This window comes from Pteropus alecto, unplaced genomic scaffold (genome assembly GCF_000325575.1).
Source record: "Pteropus alecto unplaced genomic scaffold, ASM32557v1 scaffold223, whole genome shotgun sequence".
In the NCBI taxonomy this organism is placed as follows: domain Eukaryota; kingdom Metazoa; phylum Chordata; class Mammalia; order Chiroptera; family Pteropodidae; genus Pteropus; species Pteropus alecto.
In genome coordinates, this window is record NW_006434441.1 from 3,077,203 (window position 1) to 3,091,209 (window position 14,007).

The following is a 14,007-nucleotide window of genomic DNA, read 5'->3' on the forward strand; positions in this document are numbered from 1 at the left end:
CATTTTCTTATGACAAGGAACTCATGAGAGCATAGAGCTGTCTTTAGAATGAATCGACTTCACGAGCTTAGAAACCTGAAATGCTTTGGGAGCTATGGTAAATCAGAAGCAGTAGAAAAGGTAGCTAGCTATCAGTGAGAGTGAAGACCTCAAGAGTCACTGAGTGAAATGAAAGGACAGAGGGACCTGCATGTCACAGCCTTGGAGACATCCCTGATTAACAGCTGGACACGATATTCGACCTGTATTAATTACCATGATGATATGACTCACCAAACACAATGATCTGCATCTGTGTTTGTGCGGGAAACGTTGGACGGCTTTCCTCATGACCCTGACCCTAAACATTAAGGCACACAGCAAATAACCCTGGTGTTTGCCAACTTCAGAGCGCAGAACGCCACGTTCTAGGGTGTTGCTAGCTACCTGTTGGGTCCTACTGTTTCCCAGGGAGGTCTCAGCACACACAGAGGGCTCCAGGTTTGAATACCAGCAACGCCATTGCTAGTTCACCTTCCCTGGCTTTTTCTGTAAAAGCTATAGTAATAGCACATACACACATGCAGACACATGCATGTACGTGCAAACACCTGCACACAAGTATACCTGCATACACATGTACACACACGAATATACATGCACATGCAGTGGCCCACGCACACACAGTGCAGCCAGGCACATACACATATACATGCACACATATGTGCACACATGTACACATACAGGCACACACATGCACAGGTGGGTTAGGGGAGCATCTCTTACCCGCCACCCTGATGCTAGCCGCACTTGCTTGTAGCTCCGGGCGCCTGTGGTGAGGGCTCCATGGCTAGGGAGGTCACTTTGGTGGCCTCTGCCAGGATGGGTAGCCCCCACGTCTCCGCAGGCTGACTGCCACCTCTTGCCTCTCTGCTCCAGCCAGTGTGAGCGCAGCCCCTGCCCCATGGACAGTGGGCCCTGCCGCCACCTGCCCAAGACCATCTCCTTCCACTTCCTGTCCCTGCCCTCCAACCTGACGACACCCATCACACTGTTCCGCATGGCCACGGCCTCAGCACCCGGCCGTCCCGGACCCAACAGCTTGCGGTTTGGCATCGTGGGTGGAAACAGCCGTGGCCACTTCGTGATGCAGCGTGCAGACCGCCAGACAGGGGAGCTGATCCTCGTCCAGACCCTGGAGGGGCCTCAGACACTGGAGGTGGATGTAGATATGTCCGAATACCTGGACCGCTCCTTCCAGGCTAACCATGTGTCTCAGGTCACCATCTTTGTGTCCCCATATGACTTCTGAGGGGCTTCAGATGTGCAAGTCTGTGCCTGTCTGCTCCCCAAGAGCTCTGCTGTGGGCACTGGCTGCAACAGACACGTCCTCTCCCTGCCTACCTGCCCATTCACCCAGGTGTCTGGGGCAGCGCTGCACCTTGGCCCACGGAGTCACACAGAAGGGCAGCCTCCAAACCCAAATTGCTGCCATCACTTGTTTCCTGCTTTAAGGCCCTTCCCTTAGACCAGCAGTCCCCAACCTTTCTGGCACCAGGGACCGGTGCTCCTATGAGAATCTAACACCTGATGATCTGAGGTGGAGCTGAAGCAGTGATGCTAGCGCTGGGGAGTGGCTGCAAATACAGATGAAGCTTTGCTCGCTTGCCCACAGCTTCCTAACAGGACCAGTCTGTGGCTTGGGGGTTGGGTGTACTCTTGCCTTAGATTATTCATTGGCTCTGAAATTTCTTTCATGGGGAACAGGCAGCTGCAGGAAGTGACCTGTGACGGCTCTGTGGGTCTGAAGTAGCTGCAGGGGGAGCTTATAGTGTGAGTCTGAGGTGACTGCCCATCCTCCCGTGTTGCTGTGGTCGTGATACGAGTGTTAGATCGTGCCGTGTGTGTGTGACATGGGGTGGGTCCTCAGCCACAGCCCCGTGTGCCATTCATGTCCATGTACCGTCTGTGACATGCCAGGGCCTGGGACCCCTATGCAGACCACAAGACCAACATTAAAGAATAGATTCTGCCCTAATTAATTTCTGCTGAGAAATCACAGCTCACAATGCAACCTGGTATTCTAATTGAAAAAATAAATTTCCTGCTGCTCCCTGGCCTCCTGGCCCGTCCCTGAGCCTGAGCTGGCCCGTTCCTTCCAATAGGGGACACCTGGCCGAGGCTGAGTTGCCACTGATTCCAGGCTTACTTCTGATGGGGAGCCTGGGAGTCACCTTAAAGGGACCAACCAGGCTGGGCATGTGTCCCTGAGCTGGGGTGGGGGAGCCTGCTCAGGTTAAAACTTAGAAGGCGGCTAAGTTGTGAGGCAGTTTCAGCATCCAAATGAGAGCCAGTCTGGGGGAGACGCCACCACAGACTACTGTGCACACTCGTTGTATTTGCTGGGGTGGGCAATGGGGCCGCAATCAGTGTGCTGCCAGCGGGGCAGTCCACCCACAGCAGGGTGTTCTTGGACAATGGCCTCGTCTTATTTGTCAGACAGAGCATGAGGTGCAGTCAGGAGTGGCTTTTGGCGTTTTTCTCCTTCACACATGGGCTTGGCTGCCATCTCTGCAACAAGAGAGCCAGGGTCTGCAAATGCGCTTTCCTGGGTTCTTACAAGACTCTATTAAAACTGTGCTTCCAGGTGGTGCTGTGATAGGTCAGGGTCTGTAGCCATGCAGGCCTCTGTGCAGAGCACCAGCGGAGAGCCAAAGGGCCTGGCCATGTTCCGGAAAGTAGGGTGTCACAGTGGCATCCTCCTCCTTCCTGCTGGGGGCAGGGACGGCTCCCAGGGACATGCCTCTCACCCCCAGCAAGAGGAAAGGCAGTCTCCAGAACAGGTGCCCAAGCCAGCCTGGTGTATGACAATGGCCTGGATGCCCCACAGGCCCAGGCTAAAGCAGTGGTTCACATTCTGTGCCATCGCAGCACCTCATTCGAAGGCCGGCTACTTGGGCCTTTCCTAGGGACTATGCCCAGGCCCTCCTCTGTGGGCAACGTCCTGCTCTCTGCCCTGTTACCTCACTTTCCTGTGGAAGCCAACTCTCCTTTGTCCTTTCGCAGCCCCTATCTGTGCCAGATCAGAGAAGCAAATGGTGCAGGTGTTCACCTGCACACTTTCCAGGAGATGTGGGCTCACTGGACTTGGCAGTGAGTCTTTAAAGTGTTTTTTCATGCACAGTCGCAGACAGACATGGAGGCAGACATGCATGACAGGCCCACGCCCCGCGTGCTGGCCTCAGTGACTGACACCCCCTCCCACCCCGGGGATCCACGGGGACTTTGCAGCAGATTCTGGTCGTCACATCGCTCCATCTGTAAATATCTCGGCTTATTTCTCTGAACCCTAAGGGCTTTTTAAAAGGACATCATTACCAGCCGCACCTAAAAAAGCAGCAGCGATTCCATAATGCCTTCGCAGTCAGCCATTGTTCCTGCGTCTGAAGGGCTTGGGTCTTCCATCTGTTGGGCTGAACTAGGCCCATGCTCTGCATGCGATTTGCCGACATGCCTGTGAGCTGTGGCTGCAACACTCACTTTATCCCGTGCTGGGAGAGTGGGGAGGCCTGTCAGAAGACAGGGCTGGGTCACTTGTGCCACAGGATTTCTCAGTCTGGGCTTGCCTGGCTGCATCCCTGGCATGTCTTTTAACACATTGCTCTACCCCCCTCTGTGTTACGTGTCAGCAGTCATATCTAGAAAGTCATCAGGGCCTGTGAGGCTTTTTCACAAGACCACTTTCTTGGTAGTGATCCTGTTGACCCTTTTTTCCTACATCAGCAGCCACCGATGGCTACTGAAAGGTCCCCGACTCCTGCAGGCGCTGCAGGCAACATTCTAGTGCTGTTATTTCTTCTGCATTTATAAGCTGGCCTGCTCCATAGAGGAAGCTCCTTCCCTCAGTTACCTGGCCACCTGAGAGTCAGTGTGTATCGGAAAGACGGGCAAAACTTTGACTCCGTCAGTTTCCAGTGAGGTGCTTTGTTCCCCAAGCACGCGGACAGCGGTGGTTTAAGCACACCTGGTGCACCTTCCCACCCACCATGACCCATTTCCCCTCTGGCTCTTGGGGCTGCGTGATGGCAGGCACTGACTCCCTTTGACATGACCCTTGGGTCTTTGACAGCTTAGCAGTGGAAGCACAGATTCAGCGGATGTTTCAGCCTCATCTTGGATGGTTTATGCTCCTGTCCTGAACCCATCCGTTTCCCCAGGAGCCCTGGTCCCTGTCAGTGGGGAATGGGAATTGTAAATCAGAACCTCAGCATGGGGCGCTATTGGAAGTGATTTGCTCGCTCTTTCTTGATTTTAGTGGGCAGAGATAGGAAATACAAACTATCAGAGAAAAGGCACCACGTGAGTTTTATTGGTACATCCAGGTCCGCTCAGGGCTATAGGGTTTAAGATGACCTCACTGGTCCTACACCTGTTTTCTCACATTCTGAAAACCTCAAAATCACCAGAATAATCCCACGTTGCCATAAACCCTCGGAAGAACAATGCCAGAATTACCACACAATCATCACAGTTAAAGTTCTTCTTTTCCCATTTGTTTTGTCCTTAGTAAATCCTAAGGAAAACAATTTAGTTTCAAAATAACCTGGAATGGGTCCTCGCTCTGTGGTTATTCCCCAAACTGGAATCATGGGTATGCCTATTCACTTGGTTTTGCTTAAATTTTGAGAGACTGCTTTTTTCAATTTTTTTATAATTACGTAAACTATTTACACGGTTCCAAAGTCAGACCCACACAATGATTTGTATGCAGAGAAGTCTGTATTCCATAGCCCCTCTACCCTATTGCTGCCTTCTGCCGTAGATGATCAATTTATGTTACCCTTCCATTTAAAAAAATATGTTAAGCGAATGATAAATGGCATACTGTTTCACATTTTCCTTGATCTTGCTTTTTTTTTTCCCTCAACAATATACTGGACATCGCTCCATAGAACGATCAGATGTTCTATAAAATGCTGTTATAAGGACATACAATTTTTTATCCGACCAGTCACCCTTGACTGACATTTGGGTTGTTTCTAAGCTTTTGCTATTAAAAACATCGCAGCAATATGCATCTGTATTTTCCTGTTTTTGCCTTTGAGTCTCTGGGGTCAGTTTTTCCTCCAGGAGGAGTCTACTAGTTTCTGCCCAATAACAAACAACGTGTGAGTCACATTCCTGAATAAAGTAGGCCCGGGTGTCCATGGCTGTTGACATCACCAAACTTACCAGACCCTCCCTTGGGAGGACTGTTCCACAGCCAGCCCACTGCCCATCCTGGACTTAGGAGGAGCCCGCAACAGCCATCAGTAAGAGATGATGCAACCCAAATGGCTCACTGGCTCCTGAACGATGAAAGGTTAGCTAGGTTTCCAGGTAACTCTTAAAACTCATCTTATTCTCAACATGCAACGCCTCCAACACTCACAAAGGAAAATAAGCTGGAAACAAGCTACCACTTGTCATAGCAAGCTTGATGGGGGGGGGGCACGGGGGCGGGGTCTGAGTGGCTGTTAGGGGCGTGGTGGCAGACAAAACAAGTCTGTTCATAAGCCTCTGCTACCAGCCCCCAATCTCAGCCCTCAGCTTGTACTGCAGAGCTAAGAGGCCGACTTATGTGACTTTCACCTGGTCCCTACGTAAGTCTGTAGGTGTTTATAAGCTGTGTAAAAGTTCTGAAATGTCCCCTGCATTCCAGGGGATTGTTTAGCTGCTTAAGATCCAGTGGTGACAGAGCTGACAGGGACTCTGGCCTCCTGGAACTTACATTTCAGCAGGCAAAGTGGTAACACATGTAAACAAGGAAAGTGTGTGATTTCAAGGAGGGCTGTGTCTATGAGAAAAGCAGCAGCAAAAGAGGATGGCCAGTACGTGGCGAATGTCTGCAGGTCCACCACCTATGTGGCCCAGACGATATACACTGCCATTGTGTGTGGTGACAGGTGGGCCCCAGCTCTCAGCTTTTGGAATTGTGACTCAGAATGTCATGTGTGTGAATGCAGTACTATCTGGTAAGTGAGGCCTGGGCAACTGCACTGGGCCCATGTGTAGAGGAAAAGTGTCTGTTCGCAGAGCAAAAAGAGATGCTGACTTGCAAAGAGAGGGGACAGAGGAGCATGGGGACCTGTAGGGACAGCCTAATTTTCTGTCCTGGCTATTACTGCTGTTAGAAAATACCCCCAACTCAGCAGCTTCAAACAATGATCTTACCATGCTCACGGGTTCTCAGGGTCAGGGTTTGGGTGGAGCATGGGGAGGGATTCACACTAGCCCCACATCCACACTCCCTCTGCTGGGAACACGCCTGCCAGGATACCTGATGGGTCATTCACGCACTCACATGTCCAGCCTACATGGGGTCCCCACAGATGGCACTGACAAGCAGACAGTTCTCCTTGGTCACTCATGTGGCTTAGCTTGTCCAGAGAATGGTGGCTTCAGAGTGGTCAGACATAGTGGCACAAGGTCACTGTTCTGTGTCCAGAAAACCAAGCAGAAGCTGTGTGCATGGCCTTTGTGACCCAGCCTCAGAAGTCACTTAGGGTAATTCTGTTGGTGGACTAAGGCAGGAGAAATGGACACAGACCAGTGAGCCCATCCCCACCCTGCAGGCTCCAAGGCAACCACAGCGTCATCATGGGCCAGCGAGTGTCAGAAACCCAGACTAGGGCATCCATCACGGCATCCCCGGGGGCTGTCCTCTAGCCTTCTCTTTCTATACAATGGCGTGGTTATGGTGAGTGGGTCTAAGGTGGGGCTCATCTGTAGCCCAGAGCATCCCAGTCCCCTGCAAGAAGCCCAGCCATCTTGTTTGCACGTGGCCTAGAGCTGGCCCAGCAGCTGCCTGCCCAGGGGCGCCTGTATCCATCAGTGGGCTGATGGCTGAAGACCCTCCCTGCACAAGACCAACAAGAATGTGTGAAGAGGGGCCACGTGTCACTGCGACGAACAAGGTGGCTCACGTTTAGTCTGCTAAGGGCAGAGCCTGTAGACAGGCGGGGAAGGGAGTATGGGGAAGACAAGTGCAAGGGATCCTGATGACAAGATTGCTTGTGGAGACCATGGACAAAGTGACAGACAACAAAATAGACGGTATTTGTGGCAGCGATGAATCTGGCCAAATCTTCCCCATTGTGCCCCCCATCCCCACCAGGCCCTGGTGAGCTGGCACTCCTGTCCTCTCGTGGCCAGGCACTGTGGGCTGGTCCTCCTAAGAAGGGGTGTAAGGCTCCCAGGGCCAAGCGCAGTCACCCACTGCCATGGTCCTGGGCTCTGTGACCTGAAGTAACGCAGCGTTTAATGAGACCAGCCTTGCCACAGGCTGAATGATACACACTGGGGTCAAGTTCCTGGCACATCTCCTCAACATGAGAACAAAACTCCGCAACTTGCAGGTCTGCTGTAATTTAGGTTATTGTCTGGGCTCCAAGAATATAAATCTCTTGAGTACAGGGACTTCTATCTCTTTTGCTTATTTGTTGCTATGTCCCCATGGCTGGAATAACATCTACGTAACAGGTGCCCAGCACATGAGTAGTTCCATAATAAAATCACTAGGAAAAAAACCCAGGAAACATACTAGATTAGGGTAGGCCTTAATTCAATGATCGGTGTCCTTATAAGAAAACAGTGACACAGACGCACACACAGGGAGAGGAGACGGAAGCAGAGAATGGAGTGATGCTGTCACAGCAGGAAATGCTGGGAATAGCCAGGAACCTGCATTAAGTGCCAGAGGCAGGAAGGACCATCTCCTGGAGCTTCCCGAGGGAAGATGGCCCTGTGACATGTTAACCTCAGACTCCTGGCCTCCACACTGCAAGACGATCAGCTGGTTGTTTTTAGGCACCTGATCTGCGGGACAGATACACCGAGTACGCTTTTCTGCCCTCCACGTCTGCTGAGTGCCAGTCACTTCCACCCCAGGGAACATGGACAGCCACCCACAACCAGGCACACTCTTCAAAACCCACTCTCCAGGGCAGCTGTCCTCTCTGCCAATAAGCCTGGCTCAGTGTGTTCTTGTGACCGCTGCTGAATTAGTCAGAAAGACGGCCATTTTACCATGACTATAGGGCCACACTGGGGACATCAGGAGGCCAGTGTTCAAGCATGGTGGCCTTTCTTCTTCATTGAAAAAGGTGCTAATTTTATAACCGGTAATGGCATAATTCTACTTATTTCTGCAGTGGAAGCTGAAACAAAGACTTAGTCGGCATGTTTCATAAAGAGACGCACTGAGTCCAGGGATAAGGAAGGGTTAGCCCAGGGGACAGGGAACAGAATGAGAACCACTGTCCATGCAAGGTCTGCAGAGTCTAGTTCTCACTTCCAAGCACTCCTTCCCTCACCTTCCTAACATGACTTTTCAGAAAAGGGGGGCTGCCTTAGGGCCCACACGACACGCAGACTTCACCATTCAGAGCACGAAGGTCAGAAATGTCACAGCATAACCTGCTGCCACCAGCCCCATCGGGAAGACAAGACTACTGACTGCCAGCAGCTCCCCGCTGTCCCACCCAACCCACCCCTGCCGGGACCACCCCACGAATTCCCTGGACTCACAAGCTGTGTAATCATTTTCCCATAACACCTTCCTGTCCCCCAATCCCTAGAAATGCCATCTTTCTCTTGCTGGAGCCAGTGATAAACCCAACTCTGCTGCCTCTAAGGGAGAGTCTGAGTGACCGACAGATGGGCCTCAATCTCAACTTCAGCAACCAGTGGCCTCTCGTGCGCCCTGGACTCACTGGTGTGGCAGTCACTGTGAGGTGTGCACTGGGTGACTGGAACCAGCTTGGAAATGAGACCTTGTCAGAACTGTACAAAGCCTTCGAGGGCACGTCACACATGTGCACAACTATCACAGAGGGAAGTGTGACTGTCAAACAGAGGGAGGTGAGTGTGCCTGGCTTAAATACAGGGAATCCACCACCTGTGCTTGCTCTCTCCCCATCTCTCTCTCCCCATGAGCCCTCCTTCGTGTCCACCTGCTCTGGGGACTTCCTGGATCACTTGAGGACCCCTCACCCCACACTGTGCTGCTTCCAGCTTTGACCTGCACCACCTCACCCCTTTCCCCATCTCACCCCAGGGCCATGGGTGCAGCAGTGGCCCTTTGATGTTATATTTTGTGACTCAGGGAGTATGGAGTGAGGGCCTTGCGTGTGCCTGACCCCCATGGGGGTGCAGCCTTGAACAAGACAGTAACACTGGAGGCCCCTGTGCTGCCCCCAGGCCATCTCTGGGAAGAGGACATAAGGGATGCTGAGCCCAGAAGTAGGGACAGGGCGCCTTGCCTGACGAGCACGGCAGCTGCCCTGACAGCAGAGGACATGAGGGGAGGCTACAGATGAGGGGGAAATGGGAGAACAGCCCTGGACCCCCATTTCCCAATCTTGTGGCCTGGCCTGTGGGGTCTGGACAGCAGCCCTGCCACTCATACATGGGCCCTGCCTATAGCTCCCCACACCGCAGCTTTTTGATAGCAAGGGTGTTCTTGTTGAGATGTCACCCACATGGTCTTCCTGGCCGAGTATCTCCCACGTTGCCCCACTTGTTACAGGCCCCCCTCTCTGTCTTGCCTTTCAGTCCCCAGATGCACGGACTGCATATCCTATTTAAAACATCAAGGTCAAAAAAAAAAAATAAGTCAAAGTCATCTCTTCCCTCATTCCTTTTCCTGGTACAGACCTGGCTATAGGGTGTGTCCCGAAGAACACAGCCTGTAGAAACCCTGGCAGCTGGGCAGCAGGGGCCCCAGGCGGGAGCGGCTCACGTGGCCTCCCCAGCCCAGGAGGACACAGGATCCCTCACAACCGCACAAGGACCAGCATTCAGCCTGAGACAACTGGGAATTCAGTAGGACCAGGTTTCCCTTCTTCAAGGACTGAAATAGCCGTCTTATGTGCATTTGGCTGAAATAAGGGGCTCTTGTGTTGACTACGGGTTTACCTAACAGGGTTTGGTACTGGGAAGTTTGGGTTGGCGCGTCGCCCGCAGGCACATGGAAAGCTGAAAGGAGCTGGCCTGTCAGTGGGTGGGGCTGAGCCACACATGTGCTCAGGAAGTCTCAGACTAAGAGTCCCTTTATGTCGTCATGTGGTGGGATCGCCCCCATGTCACACATCTGGACAGGTTAGCATGGAATGTCCTATAGGACTCAGAGGAGATAGAAACCTTGGACTCACCTGAGACTTATGTGAATGCTGGCAGGCCCCTTCTGTGGAACTCCTTAAAAAGGCAGTTTAAATGGGAGCCGGAGGGAAGGTCCCAAATACTGAGGAAGAGGGGACCCTAGACAGCCCAGCAAGGAGGCTCTGGAGAAAAGGATGAGAGCACACGGTCCTCGCACTGTCACTGTCACCGACAGGTCCTTCTGCGGTGCAGGTACAAACAGAACAAAGTGGGCGTCAAGACATCAAAATGCACCAGAGCGCAAGCTGGGTCCCACTTCTGGACCGGCCACTGAGGGTCTTGGCCAACCCGCGACTTCATGGAAGGCGTGAGGGCTCAGGCAGACTCGGGCTAAAGCCATTTTTTCAGAACCCTGGAAAGTAAGTCGAGAGAGGCCACTTGAGAAAATCAGCTGCATCTGGCAGCACCTGGGCTTCTCTACCACCCCTCACCAGCCCACAGTGACAACTGAGGCAGCCTGCACCTGGGACCCTGTGTGCACAGCGGACTGGCAGTCCCTCAAATGCCCTAAACTGTCATTTGAAGAAGCGGTGGTCTCTGGTACTGCCATCGACCAGACCAGGCAGCAGCGAGCACACAGCCTGCAACCTAGGCTACATGTGTCACTCTCAGCTACAAGAATCTCAGCTCCTTAGAGAAACGGACCAAGTGCAGCAGGGGCCTAGAATCTCATGTGGCTGTTCACACCATTGGCAGGACTCAGGCATTCGTGGCAGAAACAGGTCCCCATGGCCCTCAACATGGTAACTTGAGTCCCCAAGACTGGGAGAGCCGCCCTGCTGCTTCTCATCTGTGACCCCAGAAGGGCTGGTATCCCGTAGGGGCCATATTAGCTGAGGCCCAGCTGAGGCCCCCTCCCTCTGAGGAGCGCGAACATTGGCTGTGACCTTGACTGGTGTCAGAGAAGTTGCTTCATGGTCAACTGGGGTCAGTCCCAGGAGCCTGTGCAGGGTTATGGGGTGGGCCCTAGAGCGCGAGTTGGGGAACCTACCACTGACAGGGCAGGGGATAGGGACAGGGGCCACTCCTTTTCATAAAAACCCATTTTTATAACTTATTAATCCAAAATAAACTCTTAACAAATTTTATTTCACAGTAAACTTGGCTATGTACATATGTGCTTTCAGCTTAAAATTACATTCAAGTCTAAATCCACCTAACTTAATAAGATCCACTACCTTTTATGCACCAGTAAAAATAACCTGCCAATTAAAATGATAGTCTATTAACTATAAAAGACATTCCAGTTTCAGAGATGTGTCCCAAGATGAATGGATGATAACCAAAAATACGCTACTTCTCCATTTATAAGCCACATAAAGGAGCACTGCAAATTTAACAGGGAGCAGCTGCAGTTCCAGGCCTGGCAGCTTACCTTACTCCTTCCCACCCACCAAGTACACTCCCCCACCCCCCAGAGCCAGCCAGTCCTTGCAGCTCCGCTCCATAGCCAGTTTCTCCCTCACACCACTTCCCTGCAGTGTATTATCTGCAGGAGCCCAGACAGCAAAAGCACGTACTGGGAGGGATAAGGCACACAAACGCAGACTCTGGACAAACGGAGGGAGGCCTGCTTCTTGGCCCACACTCACTGGCCTGCTCGCCTTTGTAGGTAACAGAGAAATCAAATCAGGATGGCTTCAACAGTGAGAGAAATACGTCACTATGTACGTGATAGGACATCAATCCGAAGGCCACCATCTCCTCCCTAAGGATAGTGATGTCCACAGCACGACTATCAAGGACCCAGCTTCTTCCCAACTTTCTCTGTCACTTTCAACTGCTTTCTAGCTCCCCTCAAAGTCATAGACAGATGCATCCGTTCCGGGTGTCATACTGACACGGCCGCGTCCAGCCTCTATCCATGGGTCAGATGCATATGAGGGGACATGTAGTCCTATTTCAAGCCTGAGCCAATTGCTGGCAAGAAGCATTGCACTTCTAGTATTTGTTGAAACCATTGGTTTTCGACCTTGGCTGTGCTGTGGAACCACCTGTAAGCTACTGAAAATCCCATGTCTGCACCCTAGCACCCACAACCCACGTCAGAATTTCTGGGCATCAGTCCATCCGTGCTTATTTTAAAAAGCTTCCTAAGTGATCCCAGCGTGAAGCCAAGGTCGAGGACCACTTTAGACCCTTGTCATACACCCTAAGGGCTGGGGCCAGGGACTACCACAGGCGGCAAGTGCCACAGCAGAGAGGACCCCTCTCAGAACCGAACTGCAGGGAGGGGGCAGGCCTGTGATGGTGCATGACTGAGGAGCTAGGAGACCTCTTCCCAGATGGGGTTTCACCTGCAGATCATAGTGACAACGGTCTCACCATCAGGATCCCAGAAGGGGGAAGGGTAGGGGCTGGCATCTCCCATGCACGGCTCTGGCGTTCAGTAGATGCTCAACCTGACCTCCCACGTGGTGCTGCTGCTTCTGACGAGCAGTAAACCCCACTGTTTAGGCCAGGTCACCAAGTCACATGGTATGCTGACCTCCCCCAGCAACCTGAGAAGAAACCCATGACTGTCATCCCCCAGTTACACTCATCAGAAAGCAGTCAGGGAGCTGAGACTGCTTGACACCAGGGAAGCTATGAAGATGGGACAAGTCAGTGTGCACCTCAGGACTACATACCTGGCTTACACCAGCTTACCAACAGACAAAACGGAGTTTTACTGTCACGTGGTTTTTTGTAACTGACCATACATAAAGATCTGACACCTGTCACACAGTCTCAAAAATGAGATTCTGTCCAACCTGCTCAATGATTTCCACTGAGGGCTACTGACAAAGTTATGAGCAGGAGAGGCTCCACATCCCACCTTTCTCCCCACAACAGGGGGACATGATCTCGTCGTCCTTCTTGCAGGTGACTTCACAGGAGATGCAGAGCAGCAGAGGGGCAGAGGGCCATGAGGAGGAGGCCTAGTGGGCTGACCTCCAGCAACGATAGGGCGCGCTGGAGACAGGCTGTGAGGAAGGTGGGTGAACTGGGCTGGAGAAAGCGGAACTGGAGGCGAGTGGCTGGGAGTCTGGGCCCACGACTAACGGCCACCTTGGTGCCTGCGGCATACCTGGGACAGTCTCTCCCTTTCAACTCAATGCAAGGTCAGAGATTTCACAGACACACATCTGCCTGTTTAACTAATAGCTGTAAAATCTGAGCTTTCTTAACATTTCCTATTTTTCAGTCCCTTAAACCTCTGCTTTGTCTTTTAAGTCTACAGATGACATGAGTACTGCCCCTTAGGGTGTAAGAACTGTTTTTCTATATGTAAACTTTACATACTTGTTAAATTGTCATATATAATTAAATATGACTATTTTCAAGGCTCATGAAAATAGAAAAAATATAATGTAACTGTTCCTATTTATATTCCCTTTTCCATGCAATGGATCCCATGCCCCGCCTCATAGGGTGACAAGGTCACAAGGTGTAACAGGGAACGTTAAGCAGCAGGAAGCAGGTGGTGGAGCACCTACCCAGCATGCAGCACACACAATGGCTCTGCCTCAACGCCCCCTCCTACAGCTGAGAGCTACAGCAGGAGTCCGACCTCCTCTCAGACGCAAAGTGTTGCTTCTTTGGGTGATACAACCACTCCCTTGTACGATGTCATTAAACTATGGAAAGTGTGGCATGAACACCTCAGTTTCTCTCCTCTGTGACTTCTTCTGGCAGCTTCTGGTATGTTCTCTTACCCTCCGCCTGAGCCACGGCCAGAGGAAACTAGCCCCCGCCACCAGCCACTGGCACAGAGGCCGACTCACTCAGTTCAGACCCCAACACCAGGGCCCAGGCCCCTGCCACTTCCTTATCATCCCAGCTCTT

General features: G+C 52.1%; 1 protein-coding gene across 1 annotated transcript in view; it reads left to right on the top strand.

Annotated features, from left to right (window-relative positions):
* FBLN7 (fibulin 7) overlaps nucleotides 1-5,052 on the top strand; it is a 30,763-nt gene extending 25,711 nt beyond the window's left edge. Inside the window, exon 8 of the mRNA XM_015587458.2 lies at nucleotides 919-5,052. Within this exon, the coding sequence (XP_015442944.1) occupies nucleotides 919-1,291 (373 nt within the window). The 3' untranslated portion in view covers nucleotides 1,292-5,052. The remainder of the gene's footprint in view (nucleotides 1-918) is intronic.
* The last annotated feature ends 8,955 nt before the right edge of the window (nucleotides 5,053-14,007 follow it).